Raw genomic sequence first — 26,679 nt, forward strand, 5'->3', positions numbered from 1 at the left:
TATTTCCAAACATGGACATCAATTTAATATTTTCTTGCTTCAATGCAGGCAATCAGTGTGTTTTAGGCTCAAATGCTATACTGTAGTTTTTCATACATACAAGTTATAGGCGTCTGCTTCTAACCCAATAGGTTGTGGGTTTTATCCCCACCAGGAGTCTCTTAGCCTCATCAAATGGTTACCAGTTGTGTTCTATTCCCAGGAAAGGGATGTGATGGGGATTCATGTCAGTTGATTTATTTATTTTGTGTACAAACTAAATGTTGCTATCCTGTTGTTTATTGTTATAGAACTGGACCTGGATTCCTGCAACAGGGAAATGCTATTGAACAGCTGGGCCCTCAGCGACACATGTACCACGCCCCTGATCTCCCTCTGGAGGGTGCCCAACATTAACGAGGCTAGAAGCGCGGATGGCAAAAAGAGTCTCAAATGCAGGTAACTGGCTGAATCTGAGCATAGATGTACTCATGCAAACTTCTCCAGTAAGCAATCTCAAGTCCCTTATAAAAGGATCAAGAACAGCACACATTTATGTTTTGGTAAAACTTTTGTAAATTGTCTCCATTCAAAGGAAATTTAATATCAATCACGATACACTGTTTTTGCTTTCTAAATATAAGTAAGTTGTGTGCTAAAGAAATATTATATACTTTATTGTGTTAGGCTTCAGAGGTTTTGAAAAATTGTGGCTAGATATTTGGATAAGATATTTAGGAGTACCCAATAGATTGTGAGTGTGAGCCCCACCAGGGATCTCTTGGCATCTCAAAAAATATATCAAATAATATTATTTCTACACCGGAAATACTGGTGAGAGAGATACAGCTTAAGATGTTTTCATGATAGCACATGATAACAGTTTGTATAAACTACCCTTCCCTAAATTTGCTAGAATAGGACAAGGAAAATGGGTGGCAGTTGGTGGAGAATTGGAACGGCTGGCACTTGGTGTAAATTGAAGAGCATGTATATAAGCCTTGACCAGAAAGGAAATGATAACTGTAGCTCTTTGTTGTACACCTTTCCAGATGTGTGTGTGTGTGTGTGTTATTAGCTGGTCCAGTTTTGCTTCAAGACATTAGTTTGAAACTTGCATGTGAAAAATATTCTCCCACTGAATCTCTTTAGCTTTTGATGTTTAACTAGTTTGGTTTACTGTAAATTGTATACTTTTTTCAGTGTGTATGAACAGTTTTATGGATGCTACGGGAGCCATTACGAATTTTCTTCACAGAACCAGTGTCAAATAGAAGACTATACTGAGGTTGCTATGGAAATGGTCAGACTGTACCAGATGATAAGTGTGTCTCAGATTCCCAATTTCACGATTCCAGCCCAGAATATAAACTTTGCAGGATGCCAGTCAGGTATACACAGATTTAAAACACTTGTGCACATATTAACCCTTTATCTGAGGGCTAAGAGCAGCATAAGCCTTTATTAACAGCAGTGAGTGCGTCATAAGTTGATCTAGGATGCTTCCAATATAAGCCAAGGATAGTTTCTATCAACATGACCATGAAAAACTGTGATATGATTAATATTTGAATATTCATAAAAATTATCTGTTAGGCAAATGAAAATATGTTTTTACAAAGCATCTACTAAAAAACATCACAATTATTGAATCGTTATCGATAGTTTCTTTGGTAAACAAGTTTATATATTACTACAGGCGGACTTACATGAGTAATGCGTCATGTCAAATTTTCGGATGCTAAAATATGTGCAATCATAAGCATAGCATCAATACACATTGACATTTTACAGAAAACCTGACGGTTGTGTTGCCTGACCCTTGCGATGATGGCAGTGCACTTCTGGACAGAATGTCTGTTGTATGTCTAGGGCCTATCTCCCAGTCCTTCAAGATGATGAACTACCCACCTGGATGCCAGTATGTCATGTTTCTATTTTTAGTACAAGTTTTTCAGCAAAGTACACCTTATAAATAAAAATAAAGTAAGATTTGCATTTAGTTGTTAAAGCTTATCTATCTTTCGGAGAATCATCTATGCGAACATTGCTAGCACTGGGAATGATTAATATCTACATGTAGTGTTGTTTTTGTCTGTTTATTTTTATAAAGTAATCCGCTGTTTGCATTTTTAGCTATACTTTTGGACTGTGATATTTTTTTATTCCAATTAATTTACGTCCCAGTTATTCAAACAAGGCAGTTAAGACTCAGCGATTACCAAACTAATTTTTAAGGTGCATGTAGATAGACGTTTATAAACATATGTTATTATCATTTATTACACTAATGCCAGACTGTATAATAATTTATACCATCAAAATACTTGTTTGCTATTTACAGTATGCTACCATCAGTGATGGAATGTATGGCATCTTACAACCATTGCTGGGATAGGGAATCTAAAGAAGAGCAGGATGCTCGCTTTGTGAGGGCCCTCCAGGAGAACCCCTCATTTGTGGAACAAATACTAGGCTTTGATCCGGTCCCTTGTGGTAAGTTGTTCTAGTTATTCATGGTTCCTAATCACATGTACATTTTTCAACACTGAACATTTGATGATCACAATAAAAGCTCTTCTGACCGTATGGTTAATGTTCATCATTGAGCGTAAATCGTGCATTTACTTTCACTTTTAAGAATCCAAGTCCCTTTGTGCTGGGTTTATGATGCTAAAGATGAATTTAAGGATATTGAAAAAATTATATAGATTCATATCTCATACTTGATGGCATGGTAGTTTGTTTAGTATGGAGAATGTGTATGAGGTCCAATGATGCCATACTGTTAATTACATTAAGGAATAATAAGGTGTCGATTTTGATATTTCAATTTACTTCTATAACTTCATTCTTTTTACATGAAGCTTAAAGTAGATACTGTACATCATCTGTAATTCCCAACTCTGCAGGTTTAAAGAAACTGATAATTGATTGAGTGGTTATAAATGTTAATGTCGACCATGACATTGATATGGACATTTTTATTAAAAAATACAACCAATCCTGCATACTTGTGATGAATTTTATCGATTTTTTTCAGTGCGACTTGCTGAATGTCAGTCACAGCTTGATGAATCAACCTCCCGTTGGCCCGAAATGACCTCGTATGGAATGGCTCTTCTTGGACTGTCAAACATGAGTACGAATGAAACCACGAAGAACCAGAGATGCGCGTAAGAAATGTTTTATTTGTTTCATTTTACCCCAAGTATTTCAAAGACTAGGAGGCTGTACGACTGACCTTGTTGTTGGCGTCTGCGTCGGTGTCCAGTTAACGTTTTAGGGCAAGTTGGCATTTACAATTATAACTCCAATACCCTTCATTTAATTTACTTAATACTTTACATGGTTGTTCAGGACCATCACACAAAAGGTTACATAACTCAATACTATCCTAACTATAAGTTATGGCTCCTGATTGACTTAGAAACATAAGTTAGTTTTAGAGCACATTGCAACAGATAAAAGTTTTAGGGCAAGTTGGCATTTTCACTTATAAAACTTTCATTTGATTGAGTAAATCCTTCTCACAGTTGTTTACAGCAACCACACAATTAGGTTACATGACTCCATATTATCCTAAATACAAATTATGGCCCTTGATTGACTTAAAAAGTTTGATTAATTTTTGGGGTTCCGACTTAAGGGTAAATTTAACTCAGATCTCAAATACTGTTTATTCAATGGCTTTCATATATTTATGCAATAGCCATCACTCATTTAGGTAGCATAGCTCCATATTAACAAATAATACAATTTATGGCCCTTGACTTTTTATTTTACTTTTGACGGTTTCATTTTTATATTTTTAACCAGGTTTTCACAAAGTTAAGCGAATAATTTAAGTTAGGAAGAGTAAATGGAGACCTTTCATGGAATTGCATTTGGGACCCCTAGGGTCAAAGTCACTGTTACTAAAAATAGAAAAAATGTTGGTACTGAATAACTTAATGTCAATTTTAGTTAGGGTTGACATATTGTGACCAAACTTGGTATATAGGAAGCGTTTCATGGGTTTGTGTTTGGGCCCCTAGGGTCAAGATCAAAGCCACTATTACTAGAAATAGATAACTGTTTGCTACTGAATAATTTGAGTTTAAGTTGATATATTGCGACCAAACTTGATATGTAGAAAGACGTTTCTTGTATAAAAATAATTTTCAATTTGATTTTTTTATTGCTTTTGACAGGCACATATAACATCATTATTGTATTCATTTCTTAAAGAAAATGACGTATAGTCAAGTGCCCTGTCCTACCACATCTATCGTTATGACGTATTGGGTCTCATAAGCAAGATATCATAGCTATTCTTTTTTCTTTATTTTTTTTTAATTCAAATTTATACATTGTTATCAGTTATTTATCAATTTCCTGTGACAGCTCTTGTTTCTTGTTATTGTTTACCTTCAGGACACATTTTTGCCCTTCACATAGTCTCAAAATGTTTTACCACCTTATGCCAACAATTCTGTCATGTTTTGCAGGTTATTCAATGACTACCACATCAATTATGTTGACTGGCTTAAAAAAGATGTTCCACAATGTGAGGACATGGCGGAATTGTTCCTAGAGAGCAGACTGCCATCTCTCAATGCTTACTTCACCATGAACAACTGGACTCACTGCACATGTGTGTATATTCATTATCTTAAAGGGTCTCTTAACAATGTTGACAGCAAACTTTCCCCAATGTGTTTTATTTTTTTGTACACTAAAGCTGTAGATTGTTTAATTTCAACAGTGTTATAAAAGCAGTTCAGCAAAATCATGGACCGATATGTTTATGGGTCCATGCAAAGCAAATAATTTATATTTTCCCCAAAGGGAGAGCATATAGTTGGCACTTTGTTCATCCTAGCCAACAGCAAGGTGTTTAGAGGGTGTGTTCATTAGGGTAAAAATTTTTTAATGTTTTAGTGGGTGTTTTTTAAAGAAAGAATAACCACATGAACAATAAATGTTAGAACGTACGTCAGTCCAGCTGTTTGGCCATCTCTCCTTTTGTCAGTCACACCCTTTCTTTAAAACTATTGATGGGATTTATATAAAACTTGGTATTTAGATAGATGCAATAAGAGGAAGTGTAGTGCACTAGAATCATAATCCTATCATGCATATTTATTAAGTTATCTCCCAATAACCATATTTTAATAATTGGTGCTTGTCCATCTTTGGAAAATACTAAGGGATTGAAAAAAAATGTCTAAAGATAGATGGCAATGAGAGGAAGTGCAGTGCACATGTACCATAATCCTATCATGTATATTTATTTAATTATTTTCCCTTAACCATTTTTTCATAATTGGTGCTTGCATAAGCTAAGCCGGGGAATAACCTCAAAACTACTGATGGGATTGAAATAAAACTGGGTATATACTGGCAAAGGTCACAAATCTGAACACTTTTTGAGGTTTTTCATAATCGTCTTGGAGAGTTTTTGTTGTAGTAAGTTAAAATTGCTTATGAAACATCTTTGGTTAATATGACAACATCTGTCAAAGTATTCATGATTTCATCAATTTTATGTAAAAAATAATTCATTTTATGGACAGTAAATCACCCTTAACTTTATGCTACGGAGGGCACAAATACCGAACACTTGAAAAGCGAAAATACATGGTCATACAATTATAAGTAATAAGTATGATATATTAAATAATCACTTAGCTGCAAAGTTATTTATTGTTTCCGATGTTTTTCAAACATGCATTCTATTTATAAATATCTTGAATGAAGGTCAACATAACTGCAAAACCTAAAGATGCGCGTGTGCCCTGGGATGTCATTCCCCCATGTTCTACATTTTGATCTATGACCGTAAAAACATTGAATGGCATTTTTTTTATAAAAATACTTGACAAAACAACATTAAACTTTGCAAGTGTGACCATTAGGCAAGCCAGAAAGTCTGTATTGATCTAGATCATCGAATAATCGATCACGGTAAACAAACATGTGTTTTAGCCGGTGTTTGGGATTTGTGACCTATTCAGAAATGTACCGTCAACCAGTAAATAGATGGCTGCTTTTTTTTAAATTTCATTGCTTGAAATTTGATACTCAAATCTGCCCCTAATTTTCTGTGTTTTTCCGACTTGTGTATAATAATGCTACAACCATTTACCTTTTACCAGTACATCGTATTACAATTTCTGTATTTTCATAAAAAAATGGTGAATGGGGAGCATCTATCACTTTGAGTGATACTCTTGTTTGTCACATTTTTATTACTTACAAACAAACAAACTCTTCTTTGAACCTTTTATGATGACTTACGATGGATTCAAACAGTTCACAGCTTACACATAGAATCAAACAGTTCACAGGTTACACATGGAATCAAACAATTCACAGGTGACACATGGAATCAAACAGTTCACATGTTACACATGGAATCAAACAGTTCACATGTTACACATGGAATCAAACAGTTCACAGGTTACACATGGAAACTAACAGTTCACATGTTACACATGGAAACAAACAGTTTGCAGGTTACACATGGAAACAAACAGTTCACATGTTACACATGGAATCAAACAGTTCACATATTACACATGGAATCAAACAGTTCACAGGTTACACATGGAAACTAACAGTTCACATGTTACACATGGAAACGAACAGTTCGCAGGTTACACATGGAATCAAACAGTTTGCATGTTACACATGGAATCAAACAGTTCACATGTTACACATGGAATCAAACAGTTCACATGTTACACATGGAATCAAACAGTTCGCATCTTACACATGGAATCAAACAGTTCACATGTTAAACATGGAATCAAACAGTTCGCATGTTACATATGCAATCAAACAGTTCACATGTTACACATGGAATCAAACAGTTCGCATCTTACACATGGAATCAAACAGTTCACATGTTAAACATGGAATCAAACAGTTCGCATGTTACACATGGAATCAAACAGTTTAAAGGTGACACATGGAATCAAACAGTTCACATGTTACACATGGAAATGAACAGTTGACATGTTACACATGGAAATGAACAGTTCACAGGTTACACATGGAAATGAACAGTTGACATGTTACACATGGAATCAAACAGTTCACAGGTTACACATGGAATCAAACAGTTCACAGGTTACACATGGAATCAAACAGTTCACATGTTACACATGGAATCAAACAGTTCACATGTTACACATGGAAATGAACAGTTCACATGTTACACATGGAATCAAACAGCTCACAGGTTACACATGGAAACAAAAAGTTCACAGGTTACACATGGAATCAAACAGTTCACACATTACACATGGAATCAAACAGTTCACATTTACACATGGAAACAACAGTTCACATGTTACACATGGAAATAACAGTTTACATGTTACACATGGAAACAAACAGTTCACATGTTACACATGGAAACAACAGTTCACATGTAAATGAATATACTTGAAGATGAATGAATTACTCTTGCAGGGGATGAGGATCCATGTGCTGAAGCTGGCTTTGTTAAAATGATGCAGTGTATAATGGTGGCTGGGGATGCTTGTGCGTAAGTATATGTTACATATCTTAGATCTGTTCCTGTTAGTGGTACCAGGGTATATTGATTTTAATTCATCAAGAGAGCAAATGAATTATACCTTTTTGCAAAACACTATTTAATAGTATTTATTAAATGCTTTTCAGTGACCACTAGAGATTAATAAATTTTATTTAAAATTATATTTCAATATTTCAAACAGTGAAGATATCAATTTAATATTTTGTTGTGTTTCGAAATTTAAGACCGTTATCACATCCAAAATAAAATGTCAATGTTCACAGGATTGGGACACATATTTAACAACATCATTTCCAAAAAGATGTTGAAATCTTATACAATTTTGCACACACTTCTGACAACTACAATTAGTTGTAATTTGGTATCCTTTTTTGTCATATATTAAACTGCAAAGTACTTGTTTCAGTGAAAGATCACGATACATTTCACCTCATGAACACCAAAAAAGCTTTTTATTTCACTCGTGGCTGAGCCAAGAGATTGTTTGTTATAATGTCCCCACATGAGTTACAATCAAGCTAAAATAAATCAGATTAAACTTAAATTAAGCTTTTGATGCTCATTGGTGAAATATATTGCCATCTTCAACCTAACCTTTTTATCGTAACTAATGGCAACACAAATTTTAAACCCCGGAAATTGCTCCCCCCCCCCCCCCAAAAAAAAAATCATCTTGAAAGTCATAAAAGAAGGACCTTGTGTATGAATCCACATAATATGTTGGTGTGTTTTCAGGTACCGTGATTGTGTGGTGAAGAAAGCGCTGCCCCAGTGTGGAACCGAGGGTGTGATTGAGGCTGTAGAACAGGAATACATGCTTCACCGGGGGGAGCAAATGCCGCAGTGTGACGCATGTAGGTGTTCTTATCGCCCACTCATAAATAGTTCTTAAAACTTCAGTCTGTTGTCTGTATATTTGTGTATAACTGCCATGCTCTAAATGTGACACATTTAGGTTTTGTACTCACTGTTATATGGATGTATCTTGTACCAAGAGTAAATCCATTCTGCCATATTACTTAAAGGTTTTCTAATCGTTGATTTTTCGACATGTATCTTGAAAATGAAAGTAAAAGGCATTCAGAAGTTAGAAAAGTTGAGTGTTTGATGATAGTGAACCTACTGTCTACTTTTTTTATTATTCATTTGAATATTTACTGTGATTTACTCACTTTTTAATTTTCTATTTCCAGCCAATTGTCTGGTTTCCTACAACAACACAGTGCAAACGTGGTATGCTTACACTGTGAAATACTACTACATGTCAGGATACGGATCATTCCTTGCCAAAGAGCAGTATTGCATGTAAGTGTTCACTACTTAGTAGCGATGTAAATGAATATTCAGATATTTGATCTAATGTTTTGTATTTGAATGTCAAAATCAGTATTCAAATATTCATTGTTTTTATGTTGAATTAATGAAATAATAGACTCCTGCCTGCAAATGTGTTCTTGTGTTGTCTCCTTAATGCCGAAGGTGTGAACCGTATCACAATACACTGCACACACGTCATATGTCAATTTGAGGCCCATCGTCGAGTACCGTAAATGACTGGGTATAAGACGATAGGGGGTATAAGATGCAGGCAAAAAAATCTGTGAAAAATCCAAGAAAAAAACTTTTAATCTATGTTTTGGGTAAAAGGACACATAGAAAAAATGTCAAAATAGTCAGCTGCGATCGGCCACCATGTTTGTTGACAGTGACGAAATAAAAAAAAATTGTGAAAATGGCGATGGTTATTTTAAAACCATACAATACTGATACAAAGCAAAATATGTTTTATTGTTTATTTGTTTCATGTTATATAAAAAATATTTAGAATTTGTATCTGGATGGCACTGCTTAACAATTGCTAAAATCACAGTGATGAGCTTCTTATACAGATAGATCAATGCAAAGTGTGTTGCAAAGAAACCGTAACTCTGTCATTGGTATTTGCCAGGATTCATCCATAAAATTGAATTATTTTTGTCCAGAGCGTAACTCTGAAATTCTTTTGAGGTAATCAGATATGGACTTTATATACATATATATCTTAAGTTCAGTTCATTTGAACCACAACATTGTCTTTGGTGCCAATTATATTCTTCTTTTTTCAAGAGCATAATGCAAAAGTTTTTTTTTTTTATGAATCTGCTCCTTACTCAATTTACAGATAATTATTTTACAGGAGAATTGCTGTGAATCTAAACTGTAACTCTTTTTTTGTATTTAAAGAGTTATTGCCACTTGCACATTATTATACTTAGCTTTTATCTGGCGTGTACCTCCAAAAGTCTTAAAGATATCAACTTTACCTTATACACAAATAATTCTTATTGAGGAGGATTGCAATGCACAAGAACCATAACTCTATAATTGGTAGATATCAATAATTGCCTTTTGTGACTTCTCCTATCTTTGTATCAAACACTTAGTATTCTTCTATGACAGTCTGCGTCTGCATTGTGTTTTCAGCATGGATATCTTGGAAAGGCCTGCAGGAATTATGTCTCACCCTTGACCAAAAAATAAAACTTAGAATCTACTTATGGGATTTTAGTTATAACAATGCTACAACCATTCACCTTCTAACATATGTGTAATTCTATTGCTGTCTTTTCATTGACAATAAGCCTTGGAGAAGCATTCAGTGCCTCCAGCGAAACACTAGTTTTCTCGCCATTTCACGAAATAAAAATCATTATTGTTGCTTTTGCTGTTCGTCATGTGTGTTCACATATAAACAACAGTTAGTGATGTTATCAAAAGAGCAAAATGATATTTTATATAAATTATTTCAGGGTACAATTAAAGTTTTTCAACGAGATCAGGCGACAGCTTGATTCATCGCTGGCCATCTGTAGGGACCAATTGGATGTCTTTATGACCAGACTGAAGGAAGATTGGGACGCTGCAAGCCAGCAGGCTGGCCATGAACCATGTGACTTTGGTTAGTCTGTTTTTATGGCATATTCCCGTTTCCTTATATTCCCAAGCCAAATATAGGGAGGTGAATATTAAGAAGTATTCATCATTTACCATCTTACTTATTTTCACTTGAAGGTGTTGCCTTGATGGTTTCTTTACAAAAATTTTAACGTTGGTTGTAACTCAAAAATTGATAGAAGTATTCACATTTTTTGTGGGACACGTGTTGCTCTAGAAGTATTCACATTTTTTGTGGGACACATGTTGCTAGAGTCCATCCGCATTTGTAGCAAGGCCCTTAACTTTGACTTGCTTATTGTCAATGTATGCATCTTTTTGGACTGACAAAACCCCACAACAACTACAGATAATCTTAGTCCTTTTTTTTATTTCAGCAATTTTTGTTGTTGCCAATTATCTCTATACAGAACTTGTTTATTCAGCTCCTTACTGCATGATTACCCATCTATTTCAGACAACATTGATCGTTGCCAAGACTATGAGGCTGTTCTGATGTTCAACTGTTACAATAGTAATGAGAATGACTCATGCAGGTAGGAGTCCAGTCATGTAAGGTGTCAGCCCACAATGAAATTAAAGGGTGTCAAGCCCACAATTAGAATTCCTTCTTTTCTATATCTGTGACACAATTTGCAAAAAACCCAGATCAAAGGTGAAAATAATGTTTTAATACAAACCACATTTCTTCAACAGGTTGATTTTTTTGTGTGTCATTGGTTTTATTTTTACTGTCGTCTTGTTAATTTATAGTTAAAATAAAACCACTGTCATGCTTAAAAATAGCTTTTTTGAAAAAGGATCATGATTTCTTGTAAAGTTATTTTCAACTGTTTTTTTATGGATAAGGCACATATATATAGGAACAGCCATATGAATGATGTGTGCATAATCTTCTTTGTGCCCCAAGATATTCAGTACAACTTTGTACAATGCTACTGGTGACAATTTGTGCACTGTATATCATGACCAAATATTCTGGCTTTAAAAAAAATGTCATTGGCTTGAACAACCCCAAAAACAACAACAATAGCAGAGGTGTATTGGTATACACTTATGTTCCTCTTATTTACTTGTGTAATTTGTAGGGATGGCAACGAGTAGTAAAATTCGTACTCGAGTACTCGGACAATCTTCTGATCGAGTACTCGGATACTCGATTACTTGGATAAATTGGTTTTCGGAAAAGACAAATTTGTGTATACATGTATCGGTCATGTACATTGTGCGTTGGTCGTTATATTGGCCATTTCATCTTTAAATAAGACTGTCATTATGTACTTTTACAGAGAAATCTATAAAAGAAAACAAATATTGTTTTATGCTTTAAGTTTGTGGTTTTCATTTCATTTTATACGTATATATGTACTACTATATAGATGGAAAGTAAAACTCGGATCATATTCGAGCGTCGAGATGATCAAGATTACACTCAATAATGAACAACATTCAGAATTACAATAAACCAAAATTATTTATAAAGTGTTTAGTTGTTTACTCTACAAAAAACTATTAAAAATGACAGTTTTTCATACTGAAATATTGTTTTTTTCCTCATTAATATTCATTTTTCCATGATTAAGATATCCACCAATCAATTGTGATAAGCCTGGCCAAGATAGGCCCATTCAGGAATCAATACATGTAACGCTCATCAACGGCCATTGTTTGGTGATTGGTAAACAAAACAATTCTGAGGAGATGTTCCGCTATCAAAACTTTGCTAATTGACATCAGTGCTATTTGCAAATTAGAGCCCTTTGTTGACAGTTTGCAGCTACCACAATAACTGTTAAATAATTTATTAGGGTCAATTGTGTACACAGCAGGGATTAGAGGGGCCATAAATTGTCATCTTGGAAACATGAAAGATCTGATACTTACATCTGTTAATTGTGAATTTTATAAAAAAAAATACTCGAGTAGTGATTTGATACTTGGGTACTCAAATGATTGATTGAGTACTCAAGTTCTCGGGTACTCATTGCCATCCTTAGAAATTCGACTTAAAATTATTTCTCTCATCTTTAAACTGCTCTCAAAATGAAATTGATAAAAGATTATGAAGTATAGGTTATAGTTGATGTAAAACAAATGAAACCTATTTATTTAAAGGGAGTGACAGATTCGGTAAGAACAAGTTTATGATAGATGAACTATAACTTATAGTCTATCACTGTAACTCTGATATGTACATTATATAATGTGATGTCATAGTCCAGTATCTGTTTATGATTTGATTTAATCACAAGCACCAATAACAAGACCATAGGCCTGTTTGAAGGTACAATGTATGCAATTATAAGTATCATCATGTTTTCTGCAGGTTCTGGGAGTGTGTAGATGACACCTTCAGGTCCAACTTCAGTGGGTGTAGTGTGAGCCAGAAAGACTACCAGGATAAGGTCAACATGCTCTTCGAAAAATTATACACAGCTAGACCAAAGCCCTGTAACAGTGAGTGATATTTGTGTACATTGTAAATAGTTTCCTACCAGTTTCACTGTTGACAGAGAAAATACCACTTTTTCACTGAACCCCAGCAAAACTAAAAAACTATTAAGGCAAGTGGCTACATTCATGAGAGTTAGTATTAAGAGAAAAGGGTTATTTTGGGATTTTACATGTAATTTTTATCAGAGGAATAATGCAGTTGCTAGGGCAACAAAGTAAGTATATGTGTTACAGAATGTTATTAGGACATTATGCATGTTTAAAAAAAATAATGACATACAAAATTTGGTTGTGACATGTACTGCAACGAATAGACCACTTTTTAACTTGATAACAGGTATAAAGCTATTTCATGAAACTTGGTATGTGGTTAGACAGCCGTTAAAAGACCATGTTTGTCAACTTAAATTCTTGTTGGAAGTATGGAAGATAGGTATATGAATTGTGTTCTATCAGTGGTTTGGAGCGAATAAGAAAATTATGCACATTATTTAAAGAAGTTGTTTCTATGGCAACAAAACCAATATTGCTAGAAATACTTAGTGAAATGTTTATTTTTAACTTGTACGTTTTCTAAGTAAAATGTCTGGATATTGTCCTAGACTAAATCTTGGTGTCAGTGGTGTCCCCGTTGTTGTCACTCAAAAACTTTAACTGTGGCCAACGCTTTAAAAACTGTTCTAAATATGCATAATAAAATTAGATAACAGTTGCCGGATACAATATGCACCAGTACAAGGCCCATAACTCTGCCTTATAAGTTATTAGTTATGCCCCTTGTTGAACTGAAATAAACCACAACAAATGAGCATTGGCGTTTGTACACTCTGGTATTATGTTATCGGTAAAATTGGTTGGTTTTTACCAAGGAAGACAAGTGGGAGTAGTTTAGTGTTGTTAAAGATTTAGATTGACACCATAATGCTATAATTTATACTGTCAGCTTTTTTCGTGAGCAAAGGAAAATTTAGGGCAGATACATTTATTTGTTTCTTATTCTTGCAGCTGTTGAGCCCTGTTCTTCGAGTTACTTTGAGGTTGCCACAACAGAAGCATGCAAGCCATTCTATGAGAAATACCTAAACCAGATGGACTGTGGGTATGTAACCCTAAATGTCTAATGGCTATTGATTGCATAAGTTAAGTCTGTAGTAATGCTTCAATTCAGAGATAGAAAGTAAGAATAAGAAAGCAATACACAAATCAAGGTTGCTGGTGTTTTGAATATCATAATGGCATTAATGTTGGCAAGGAAAATGAAGGTGTTTCGATGATCATAATTGCATTAATGTTTTTTATTTTTTTATTCAAACATATACAAAAAGCACTTCATACAGCTATATGTAGAAAACATTTGACATGTATATAAAAATTATCTTTCATATAAAGAAACCAATTGTTTTGCAATTTTCTGATATAGAACAAAAGGGGGGGATTGGGCATTGACATATGGCTTTGAAACTTTGCACACTTGTTCACCATCATGCCCCCAACCTGTACACAGGAGGAGGTAACTCTACCAAGCATTTTGACAAAATAATGCCCCTTTTTCGACTTAGAATTTACATTAAAGTTTGCGTACCACCTCAAATATTTTCAAAGTCCATTGACATCTGGCTTTGAAACTTTGCACACTTGTTCACCATCATGCCCCCAACCTGTACACAGGAGGAGGTAACTCTACCAAGCATTTTGTGAAAATAATGCCCCTTTTTCGACTTAGAATTTACATTAAAGTTTGCGTACCACCTCAAATATTTTCAAAGTCCATTGACATCTGGCTTTGAAACTTTGCACGCTTGTTCATCATCATGCCCCCAACCTGTACACAGGAGGAGGTAACTCTATCAAGCATTTTTACAGAATTATGCCCCTTTTTCGACTTAGAATTTACATTAAAGTTTGCGTACCATCTCAAATATTTTCCAATTCAATTTATGTAAATATCTCAGCACATCATGTATTGCATTGAAATCTAATCTAACAGTGATCCATGCATGTTTCGCCAAAACTTTTCAATCCATACACCAAAAAGCGGCGGAATAGACGAGGGCGCTGTCTCTGTGACAGCTCTTGTTGGTTGTGTAATGAAGTGAAAAATTGTTTGTTTTTGTGTAAGTTCGCAATATATATTTCACGGTGACTTATAGAAGCATAGCTATGCCACGTTTTCTGTTACATACATGCATTACAGTTAGGAACATCTTAGCCTGCCTTTTCACGAATTGTAAATTTTGGTAATACAATTATGTTTGGTCTTGTTTGCAATTGACTTAATGCACAATATTTTTACTGCTAGTAACATAGCTGTGTAAATTCTTTGGCTTTTCAGAGCATACAAGCATTTCCTGGGCTGTATAATACCATTAGTCACACTGTTGTCTATATTATTTTCATTTCAGGTCCTATGAACTTTTCCTGGGCTGTATAAATGTTCAGAGCTATGGCTACCACAACAGAACATGTGGCATCAGAAAAATTCACATGTACGTCGCTTCCAGAATCCATCAACTGACTGGGTTTCTGCCTATCATCTGTAAGTCTTAATCGTCTGCATACTTCTGACTGTTTTGATACCACAAAGATTTCATTTTTTACATTTTTGCAAGCAATCAGGAAGCCATAACATTGCAAATTTAAATCTGGTGTACATGAGGACTTGTAGTGTGATCCCTAGCTTTACCAAGCAGAAATGGTAAAAATATTTGATAACGTAAAACAGATCTCAGGAATGATAAGCAATTTGGTAGATCTACAATATTTATTGAAGGTCTAAACTCAAAAAACGCAGCATCTAATATGTAAGTATTTAATATGGTTGGAATTCAGTCTTCTGAGGAATAGGTACATGTACCACAGTTACCTAGTGTCAAAAAGAGTGGGTTTACAGCATAAATGAAATAATCATTTTATTGTGACTATATGTAACAGAATGGAAAGTTTGTTGGTGAATAACAACTTTACTCTGTTCAATTCTGAAAAATATTTTCTATGATCTAACACTGAAATTTATGAAAGCGTATTTACACCAGTATATTGTTTCCAATATGTCAAGTGTCCGCTTTTATGTCCAGGTGGTCAGACGACTCAAATGATGACAATGGATGGGAAAGTCAATCTTGAAGTGACTTTGAACTTGCCGGGTTCCATTCAACTGGCTTTTGAAATTGACCTTGACCTTGATACACAGCAAGTTCTGACAAAGATAGATGATCTTCGGGTCAGACGGCAAGCCGAGGGCATTGTGAGTGTTACACCAATAAAGGATCAACTGCAAAATGGTTCTAATTAAAATCAGATATATAAACATTTACGTAGATAAAAGTCTTGACCTTAATATAAAGTTATTTATATTATTTATTTTTTACTTAATGTAAAGTTTCCATGGTAATGACATTTTATTAATGAGTGAAATGGATAACTGTCAAAGTAATTTAATGGAAGAATGCTGTTGTTGGCTTGTTAGTTTTGTCATTATCTTGATATCATCTTTTTATTCAACAGCTGATTACAGAAATGTTAATTTTGGCCATAACTTTAAAGTTTGGTTGGTGGTCACCTACTGAAATGACCAGGCATGGGCAAGCATGTGTCAAAGTTTGGTTGGTGGTAAACAACTGACATGGGCAAGCTTGTGTCAAAGTTTGGTTGATGGTCACCATCAAACATGGGCAAGCATGTGTCAAAGCTTGGTTGGTGGTCACCATCAGACAAGGCCAAGCATGTGTCAAAGCTTGGTTGGTGGTCACCATCAGACATGGCCAAGCATGTGTCAAAGCTTGGTTGGTGGTCACCATCAGACAAGGCCAAGCATGTGTCAAAGCTTGGTTGGTGGTCACCATCAGACAAGGCCAAGCATGTGTCAAAGCTTGGTTGATGGTCACCATCAGACAAGGCCAAGCATGTGTCAAAGCTTGGTTGATGGTCACCATCAGACAAGGCCAAGCATGTGTCAAAGCTTGGTTGGTGGTCACCATCAGACATGACAAAGCTTGTGTCAAAGCTTGGTTGGTGGTCACCATCAGACAAGGCCAAGCATGTGTCAAAGCTTGGTTGGTGGTCACCATCACACATGGGCAACCATGTGTCAAAGCTTGGTTGGTGGTCACCATCAGACATGACAAAGCATGTGTCAAAGCTTGGTTGATGGTCACCATCAGACATGACAAAGCATGTGTCAAAGCTTGGTTGGTGGTCACCATCAGACATGACAAAGCTTGTGTCAAAGCTTGGTTGGTGGTCACCATCAGACAAGGCCAAGCATGTGTCAAAGCTTGGTTGGTGGTCCACATCAGACAAGGCCAAGCATGTGTCAAAGCTTGGTTGGTGGTCACCATCAGACATGACAAAGCTTGGTTGGTGGTCACCATCAGACATGACAAAGCATGTGTCAAAGCTTGGTTGATGGTCACCATCAGACATGACAAAGCTTGGTTGGTGGTCACCATCAGACAAGGCCAAGCATGTGTCAAAGCTTGGTTGATGGTCACCATCAGACAAGGCCAAGCATGTGTCAAAGCTTGGTTAGTGGTCACCATCAGACAAGGCCAAGCATGTGTCAAAGCTTGGTTGATGGTCACCATCAGACATGGGCAACCATGTGTCAAAGCTTGGTTGGTGGTCACCATCAGACATGACAAATCATGTGTCAAAGCTTGGTTGGTGGTCACCATTAGACATGACAAAGCATGTGTCAAAGCTTGGTTGGTGGTCACCATCAGACATGACAAAGCATGTGTCAAAGCTTGGTTGGTGGTCACCATTAGACATGGCCAAGCATGTGTCAAAGCTTGGTTGGTGGTCACCATCAGACAAGGCCAAGCATGTGTCAAAGCTTGGTTGGTGGTCACCATCAGACATGACAAAGCATGTGTCAAAGCTTGGTTGGTGGTCACCATTAGACATGGCCAAGCATGTGTCAAAGCTTGGTTGGTGGTCACCATCAGACAAGGCCAAGCATGTGTCAAAGCTTGGTTGGTGGTCACCATCAGACAAGGCCAAGCATGTGTCAAAGCTTGGTTGGTGGTCACCATTAGACATGACAAAGCATGTGTCAAAGCTTGGTTGGTGGTCACCATCAGACATGACAAAGCTTGGTTGGTGGTCACCATCAGACATGGCCAAGCATGTGTCAAAGCTTGGTTGATGGTCACCATCAGACATGACAAAGCATGTGTCAAAGCTTGGTTGGTGGTCACCATCAGACAAGGCCAAGCATGTGTCAAAGCTTGGTTGGTGGTCACCATCAGACATGACAAAGCATGTGTCAAAGCTTGGTTGGTGGTCACCATCAGACAAGGCCAAGCATGTGTCAAAGCTTGGTTGGTGGTCACCATCAGACAAGGCCAAGCATGTGTCAAAGCTTGGTTAGTGGTCACCATCAGACAAGGCCAAGCATGTGTCAAAGCTTGGTTAGTGGTCACCATCAGACATGACAAAGCATGTGTCAAAGCTTGGTTGGTGGTCACCATCAGACATGACAAAGCTTGGTTGGTGGTCACCATCAGACATGACAAAGCATGTGTCAAAGCTTGGTTGGTGGTCACCATCAGACAAGGCCAAGCATGTGTCAAAGCTTGGTTGGTGGTCACCATCAGACAAGGCCAAGCATGTGTCAAAGCTTGGTTAGTGGTCACCATCAGACAAGGCCAAGCATGTGTCAAAGCTTGGTTAGTGGTCACCATCAGACATGACAAAGCATGTGTCAAAGCTTGGTTGGTGGTCACCATCAGACATGACAAAGCTTGGTTGGTGGTCACCATCAGACAAGGCCAAGCATGTGTCAAAGCTTGGTTGGTGGTCACCATCAGACATGACAAAGCATGTGTCAAAGCTTGGTTGATGGTCACCATCAGACATGGCCAAGCATGTGTCAAAGCTTGGTTGGTGGTCACCATCAGACAAGGCCAAGCATGTGTCAAAGCTTGGTTGGTGGTCACCATCAGACAAGGCCAAGCATGTGTCAAAGCTTGGTTGGTGGTCACCATCAGGCATGACAAAGCATGTGTCAAAGCTTGGTTGGTGGTCACCATCAGACAAGGCCAAGCATGTGTCAAAGCTTGGTTGGTGGTCACCATCAGACAAGGCCAAGCATGTGTCAAAGCTTGGTTGGTGGTCACCATCAGACATGACAAAGCATGTGTCAAAGCTTGGTTGGTGGTCACCTTCAGACATGGCCAAGCATGTGTCAAAGCTTGGTTGGTGGTCACCATCAGACAAGGCCAAGCATGTGTCAAAGCTTGGTTGGTGGTCACCATCAGACAAGGCCAAGCATGGGTCAAAGCTTGGTTGGTGGTCACCATCAGACAAGGCCAAGCATGTGTCAAAGCTTGGTTGGTGGTCACCATCAGACATGACAAAGCATGTGTCAAAGCTTGGTTGGTGGTCACCATCAGACAAGGCCAAGCATGTGTCAAAGCTTGGTTGGTGGTCACCATCAGACATGACAAAGCATGTGTCAAAGCTTGGTTGGTGGTCACCATCAGACAAGGCCAAGCATGTGTCAAAGCTTGGTTGGTGGTCACCATCAGACAAGGCCAAGCATGTGTCAAAGCTTGGTCAGTGGTCACCAATGAACATGACTTAGCTTAGATAATGATTTGTTTTAATCTGGTTTCCACAAAGAACATGGCATATGACACATACATAATATTGTCCCAATGGGTGAGATTCATATGCCCGGTAATGTAATAATAACTTGTTTCACAATCATTGCTTTATTTTCCAGTTTAAACTGAGTGTACAGCACACATAAGACAGTCTAGTTTCAATATTGTCTTTTTTTAGAGTGACATCATATCAATCAGAAATGTTAGTGGAAGGATAATTGCTGTGGACATGTGAGTTTACCAACTTTAACCAAAATGTAATATCGTAAAGAATAAATAAAAATATATTATATTCTAAAAGATTTTTTTATATATATATATACTAATATAATTGTTAAATTCTTGACATCAAAGGCATGACATACTTTTAAGTTAGACTGTTTTGGCAATTTACGAATGTAGTGACACAATTTAATTATTCAATCAATCCTGGCTAAGAGCCTTACTATAGTAGTAAGTGGATGGACCCATATCACAGTAAATATGCAGTTGTACCAATATTTATATCCCTGACAGTTATACCATATAGAGAAAGTTTATTTTGTACAAACATGCTCTTTGCCAGGTTTTCAAACAGCTCGTTAACAGAAGCTGATACGATGTATGGAGGCTCGAATGATGTTCGCATCATCGATATCAGGAGCGAGAATGGAAAGACGCAGGTCGTTGTTGAGCGCCCTGCTAATGCCACAGACATGTATGATCTTGGGTTACAGGGCACTATGTCTTTAACTCTTGGATATGCCCCAATCGACGGTCCATACACCCTGCTAGAAGCTTCGCAGATTGACACAAGCTTTTATGGTAATCATTATGAAATTATCTTTGAGATTTACATTTTTCTTAAGGTGTCACAATCTTTTTCATCTATTTTCAGTTTCTGGCCATACCCTTATTTACCCTCATAAAATTATCATTATCACACCCTTAAGGCTTATTACATAGAAGTCACAATGTCACTTTCATTTTTGCATATATTGACAGTTCCATTACATTAAAGATTCGAGTTTTTGCTTGAACAGTGTACATGAAAGACCCTGCTATTTTCAACTGAAATAATTCATACCATCATAGAGCTCAAAATTAATACTAAAACCTCACAAATTTTGTAAAAAGCGATTAACAGGAAAAAATGACCTGCATTCAGCTGCATATTAAAATAATGGAAAATTTATTTACGTTCAAATGAAATTAAAACATCCTTTTCAGATGTATTTTCTATGTTGGACAACAATTTCCCGATGCATCCAGAAAATCTATGCGATAACGAGTACATCTTGTCGGCCATGTTGGAAACCTTGTGTCTTATTGATGATTATTATGAGGAAGGAGCATCCAATCAGACCATGTGTCTGTAAGTTCAATTTTATTGGTCTGTTTCCCAATATTTTATGTCATGCTTTTGTTTTGAGAAATCAGTGACATTTTTATCTTGTCTAATTTTCAAAGAAATACATGTTGATCATTTGTGTTGGCATAAATTTACTTAAACCTTGTCCATAGAGCATAAACAGTTCAAGGTATTTCAATGAAACTTGGTACACAGGTTGATAGAGATAACACATATGAAAAGCAAGGCCCATAACTCTGGCTTTGATAATCAATTGTCAAGTTGTGACGGAAATAAACAAATAAGAACATCATCGCTCTGTGGTGCTCTTATAAATGAGTATTTTTTATTAGTTTTGAGAAGATGCTACTTTTTACATTCTTTAGATATTGGGGCCAATGTTATTAAGGATGGAGTTTCAAATTTGATTGCCTTAATTGAAACTTCACCAACCTGTGGTTCTCATTTTGTTTTCTGTGAAAAGGATTGATCACTGTAACTTTAGTTAGTAGAGTTATTTTACATTAAGCTGATTGTTCAGATCTTTGTTAAAGTTAACAACATTGTTACCTGCATCATCGTTTACTTAAACAAGGTGAAATATTTTATCATGTGCTGATATATTTAGATAAAACAAGCATGGCTGAATAAGTTGTCTCAATATTTGTACATGGTGGTCCTAGATTACATGTGTGCCCATGAAACTTTAATAGTATTCAAAATTGAAAGTTAACAATGATCCAGTTAACAATGTTGTACACTTTAGCAATGTTCTGAACAATGGGCAAAATAATTTAAAAATTTCAATGAATTTCAATTTCCTTGCTTTTAGTGCGGAATACCGAAGCGTTGTTTGCCTTGGAGACAAACTGAGTGATATGGCTAAATGTGATGACATGACAATTAGAGAGGTCTTAAATCGTCCAAGTGTCCGCGAAAGATTCTTCAACAAAACTGATCCCAGTTGTGGTATGGTATATTGTGTTAAATGATATATGTACATTTTTCTTTTACATGGTAATTATAACTTTAGAGTATTGTTCAATTGTAAATAGAACTCCAGTTGCATTGATGGTGTGGCTATCAACAAGTACAATTATGTGAAAATGTCATTCTTAACTTCAATTTGTTGTTAAGACATTTTTAGGCTATTTCAATCACTCTTGGGGCCTTCCCCTGGATAGAAGAACATCCTAAGGGTAGACACCAGTTCTGATGTCCATTCTATATACCAAGAGAAGGTGCCCCTGATAAGTCTTGAACCCATGACATCTTTTGTGAGCAGCAAACACTACAGCCACTAAACCACTATCTCCCTGAGGGGCTTGTACCCATGAATTTTGGGTGAGGGGCATACACTACAGCCACTAAACCACTACCACCCTGAGAGGACCTCTTGGGTAGGCCCCAAACACTACAGCAACTAAACCACTATCACCCGGAGGGGCTCGAACCCATGACTTCTTGGGGGAGGGGCATACACTATGGCAACTTAACCACTATAGCCCTAAGGGGCTCGAACCCATAAAAATTTTGGTAAGAATCATACACTACAGCCACAAAACCACTACAGCCCTGAGGGACTTGAGCCCATAACCTTTTTGGTAAGGAGCATACATTACAGGCACTAAACCACTACAGCCCTGAGGGGCTCGAACCCATGACTTCTTTGGTGAGGGGCAAACACTACAGCTACTAACCATTGCCACCCTGAGGGACTTGAGCCCATAACATTTTTGATAAGGGTAAGGGGCAAACACTACAGTCACTAAACCACTCTCAACCTGGTGGGGCTCGAATCAATGACATGTTGTGTGCGAGGTGGAACCCTTACCACTAGACCACTTAAACTATTCATTTCTTTGTATTTCAGATAAAGAGTTCCCGTGTGAGATGTTTATGTTAGCCCATGGTGAATATATTGGGCCAGTGTGTTTAGCAAGCATCATAACTCTGGTCCACACGCCTGTAGACAATATTCTGAATGTGAACCAGATCAACAGCTCTCAAACCATGGCTTGCAAGTAAGTGTATGATAGGTCGTTATGAGAGGTTATATTTATAGTTTTTTTCCAACAACATCATTGAACTAGCCAACATCAACATAGGCTACATTCTGAATGCTAAACAGATTAACCACAACAATGGCCTGCAAAGTGTTTCTGATAACTAAGTTGAAGGACCTACTTCAAGCATATGACATAGGCATACCGTACATAGGTGTAGGTCAGTCAAGGCATGGCTCATGTTGGCTACTTGTTAAACAAGCATATATGCAGAAATGAGAATCTCCGTCAGTGCTCATCAACAAAGAAACATATTTTGCTTTCGTATCGCTTGGTTTACAAAGCCGTTGCCATTTTCTCGATCCATAAAAGGATCAGCACTGTAAACAAACATCGTGGCATTCTGATTTGACAATTTTCACTGTGTCCTATCTCCAGTTTTAAGAGTTTTTTTCTCGATTTTTTACATATTTTTTTGCCTGAATCCTATCTATGGGTGTGTCTTATACACTATCAATTATGGTAGATTTTGAGTCCAGAGAGATATATTTGGGGTGCAGGGATGTAAATTTGCTGTCAAGAGATGTAGATTTGCTTCCAGAGATGTAGGTTCTGGTGTCAAGAGATGTAGATTTGGTGTTCAGAGATGTAGGTTCTGGTGTCAAGAGATGTAGGTTTGGTGTCCACAGATGTCGATTTGGGGTCCAGAGAGGTAGATCAGGTGTCCAGAGAGGTACATTGTGGGTCTCTAGTGTTGTAGACTTCTCTGTAGGTTCTGAGATTTTGGTCCCCAGATATGTAGATTTGGCTCTACAGAGAGGTAGATTAAAGGTCCAGAGAAGAAGATTGAGGGTCTCCAGATATGTAAATTTTGGTCTCGATATAGTTAGATTTGGATCTCCAGAGAGTTAGATTTGGGTCTCCAGGAGTCAGATTTGGATCTCCAGGAGTCAGATTTGGATCTCGATATAGTTAGATTTGGATCTCGATATAGTTAGATGTGGGTTTTAGGTCCAGAGAAGTAGATTTGGGTCTCTAGAGAGTTTAGGTCTCCAAAAAGGTGATTTGGAGTCCAGAGAGGTATTTTTTTTGTCTCCAGGAAAATAGTTCTTGGTCTCCAATGAGGCAGATTTGGGTCTACAAACAGGTAGAATTGGGTCTTCAGAGGTGAAGATTTGGGGTCCTTAAAGGTATATTTGGGTATTCCCATATATATATAGATTTGAGATCCAGAAAAGTAGATTTGGAGTCCAGATATCTTTTTATGGGATCCAGAGAGGTAGATTTGAGGTCCAGAGTCTATACAAAAAACACCTGATTTCAGGGGCAAAGTTAGGGGTGCCTTATAAGCAAATTGCCTAATAGTTGGGAAAATATGGTATTTTGCAAGAAGGCTTAGTGTTTTTTATTAAGAATACAGCATGAAACTTTGAGACAACCAAAATGGATTTCTTTGCCGGTAATACTCTATCATTCAACCTCAATAGCTCAGCCCCTTGATTGTAGTGTGTCAGTCTCGGAACATGATATCAGTATTGACCTGTCAAATAAAAATAATGTTGAAATTTCAGTGTATGGACCCAGGCTATGAAATGTGCCTATGGAACCATGATGGCAACAGACTACAGTTTTACCACGTCCTGCAGTCTCGAGTCTCAGTTTAAACCTGCTCTGGTGGCACTTGCCCACATGTCCACAGAAAACTCGGAACCAGGACCTGCGCATGATGTGGACTACTTTAACCAATGTGGTATGGTCGCATTCACCAGTTATTTCAAATATGTGGCACCATAGCTTCCTATCAAAGTTACAGATAGCTTGGCCAAAACAACATTCATTTCACATGATATTCCCTTGATATTATTAGTTTGATAACTATTGAAACAATTGGAAAGTGGACGCCTCCGTTGTTAAACACGATAATTGAAAACAAGTGCAGTGCATTACGAAAAAAGACGTTTCATCTTCCACCACCATTAATGAATCTTTGGATATACAGGAGTAGTGGGTAAAGGTTTCACAATATATTCCGGGTTACTCTAGCGGCGGTCGGCCGGGTTAAAAAATATTGTTTGTGATAATATATTTTGGTAGATGAAAATGACAAAAATTTGGATTGCTTCCAATGACAAATAAATACTCAGAGTACTGTTGAACATTAATAATCATCATACTCAAATAGCATACTATTTATGAAAAAATGATCAAATGACTTAAAAAATATGGATACCACTGAAAAATGATGGACACTTTTGAATGATTGTTATTATAATTTTGTGATGAAAAGAGTAATTTGAATGACAATAAAAAATATAACCAATTCTTCAGCATCCAGCCAGGAAAACATTTTTGACTCCTGTCCAACAAAGGATGAGTTGTTATACACCACCGTCGCCGCGTGCGGTCTTGGTGTTCTGTCCAGTGGCGAGCAGTATCAATATCAATGCAGGTAAAGGGACAGGGAGAAAATGATAATGTGACAAGTTCAAAAATAAATATTTGAATAACTTAAATGCCATACTCCCAAACATGCATTTCCCAGTGAACCAAGGTATTGACATAAAATTATATCTATACAAAAAAGGAGCTATTCCGCCATGCTGCAGACTGTTACATATTTTTCTTTAATGTTTACAATTACAGAACAGTTTGCTTCTTATTTCTCAATTGTATAAACAATATCATTACATTTTGCTCCTTATTTCTCAATTGTATAAACAATAACATTACATTTTACTTCTTATTTCTTAATTGTATAAACAATAACATTACATTTTGCTTTTTATTTCTCAATTGTATAAACAATAACAGTACATTTTTGGAACATTTTGGTACATGTGTCTTAATTATGTTAACAATTACAGAACATTTTGGTGCATGTGTCTCAATTATGTTAACAATTATAGAACATTTTTGGTACATTTATCCCAATTATGTTAACAATTACAGTACATTTTGGGTACATATGTCTCAGTTATGTTTACAATTACAGAATATTTTTGGTACATGTGTCTCAGTTATGTTTACAATTACAGAACATTTTTGGTACATATGTCTCAGTTATGTTTACAATTACAAAGCATTTTAGGAAATATGTCTCAATTATGTTAACAATTACAGATCATTTTTGGTTCATATGTCTCAATTATGTTAACAACTATAAAATTTTAGGTAAAATATTGATCAGTTCTTCTATAATTACCAATGTGCAAAAAGTTACTGTTTCATTTCAGGTATTTGAGGGGTTGCACAGATGCGATTAAGGGGGCCTACATGACCTACTGCCCTCAAATTGACGACCTTGTTGACGCTGGATGGCAGAACCTTACCTATGCCAACTACATCGAGAGTGTGATTGGCTTTAACCCGTCATCATGCGGCGGTTAGTTTGACTTCTTATTGTACAGCCATAGAAAATACTTCCCAAAAAGAGCTATCTCTTGGTTTACAACCAAACACCTGTATTGGAAACAGTATTGAGGTTCTGACAGTCATGTTAACTCTGGCCATCTATTGGTACACCCTGAGTGTAGGAGAATCAGTTGTTTACAATGTGTGTTTGGTATCTATCCATTTCTTGTGCTGGTGAGTAGGAGGCGCAGGTCATTCAAAGAGCTAGCAACAATTATGAGCCAAAACATTGAAAATCAATCTTCAAATTCAATCTTTAAATTCTCCTTCTGAGTGTGAAATTAAAATCTACACTTAAAGCTGAAGACCATTAATAGTTATTTATATATACCATAATTATAGAGGTATGTCAGAAGCTGTAAACAGATTTTTCACTTATGAATCTTGCTCTTGCAACTTTGCCTTAAA

The 26,679-nt window shown here is 36.6% G+C and overlaps 1 protein-coding gene across 3 annotated transcripts in view; it reads left to right on the top strand.

The window, feature by feature from the left end:
- The window catches only part of LOC128211071 (uncharacterized), a 220,030-nt gene that overhangs the window by 112,239 nt on the left and 81,112 nt on the right, over positions 1–26,679 (top strand). For all 3 annotated transcript variants that reach the window (XM_052915480.1, XM_052915478.1, XM_052915479.1), the window contains exons 93-115: positions 291–438; positions 1,183–1,370; positions 1,774–1,900; positions 2,324–2,475; positions 3,023–3,155; positions 4,470–4,615; positions 7,441–7,516; positions 8,264–8,382; positions 8,722–8,833; positions 10,318–10,466; positions 10,920–10,998; positions 12,789–12,919; positions 13,922–14,015; positions 15,319–15,452; positions 15,991–16,160; positions 19,703–19,755; positions 20,090–20,328; positions 20,734–20,878; positions 21,687–21,823; positions 22,728–22,878; positions 24,432–24,610; positions 25,189–25,309; positions 26,094–26,242. In XM_052915480.1, coding sequence (XP_052771440.1) covers positions 291–438; positions 1,183–1,370; positions 1,774–1,900; positions 2,324–2,475; positions 3,023–3,155; positions 4,470–4,615; positions 7,441–7,516; positions 8,264–8,382; positions 8,722–8,833; positions 10,318–10,466; positions 10,920–10,998; positions 12,789–12,919; positions 13,922–14,015; positions 15,319–15,452; positions 15,991–16,160; positions 19,703–19,755; positions 20,090–20,328; positions 20,734–20,878; positions 21,687–21,823; positions 22,728–22,878; positions 24,432–24,610; positions 25,189–25,309; positions 26,094–26,242 — 3,132 coding nt within the window. The remainder of the gene's footprint in view (positions 1–290; positions 439–1,182; positions 1,371–1,773; positions 1,901–2,323; positions 2,476–3,022; positions 3,156–4,469; positions 4,616–7,440; positions 7,517–8,263; positions 8,383–8,721; positions 8,834–10,317; positions 10,467–10,919; positions 10,999–12,788; positions 12,920–13,921; positions 14,016–15,318; positions 15,453–15,990; positions 16,161–19,702; positions 19,756–20,089; positions 20,329–20,733; positions 20,879–21,686; positions 21,824–22,727; positions 22,879–24,431; positions 24,611–25,188; positions 25,310–26,093; positions 26,243–26,679) is intronic.

The sequence above is a fragment of the Mya arenaria genome, chromosome 12 (genome assembly GCF_026914265.1).
Source record: "Mya arenaria isolate MELC-2E11 chromosome 12, ASM2691426v1".
Classification (NCBI taxonomy): Eukaryota; Metazoa; Mollusca; class Bivalvia; order Myida; family Myidae; genus Mya; species Mya arenaria.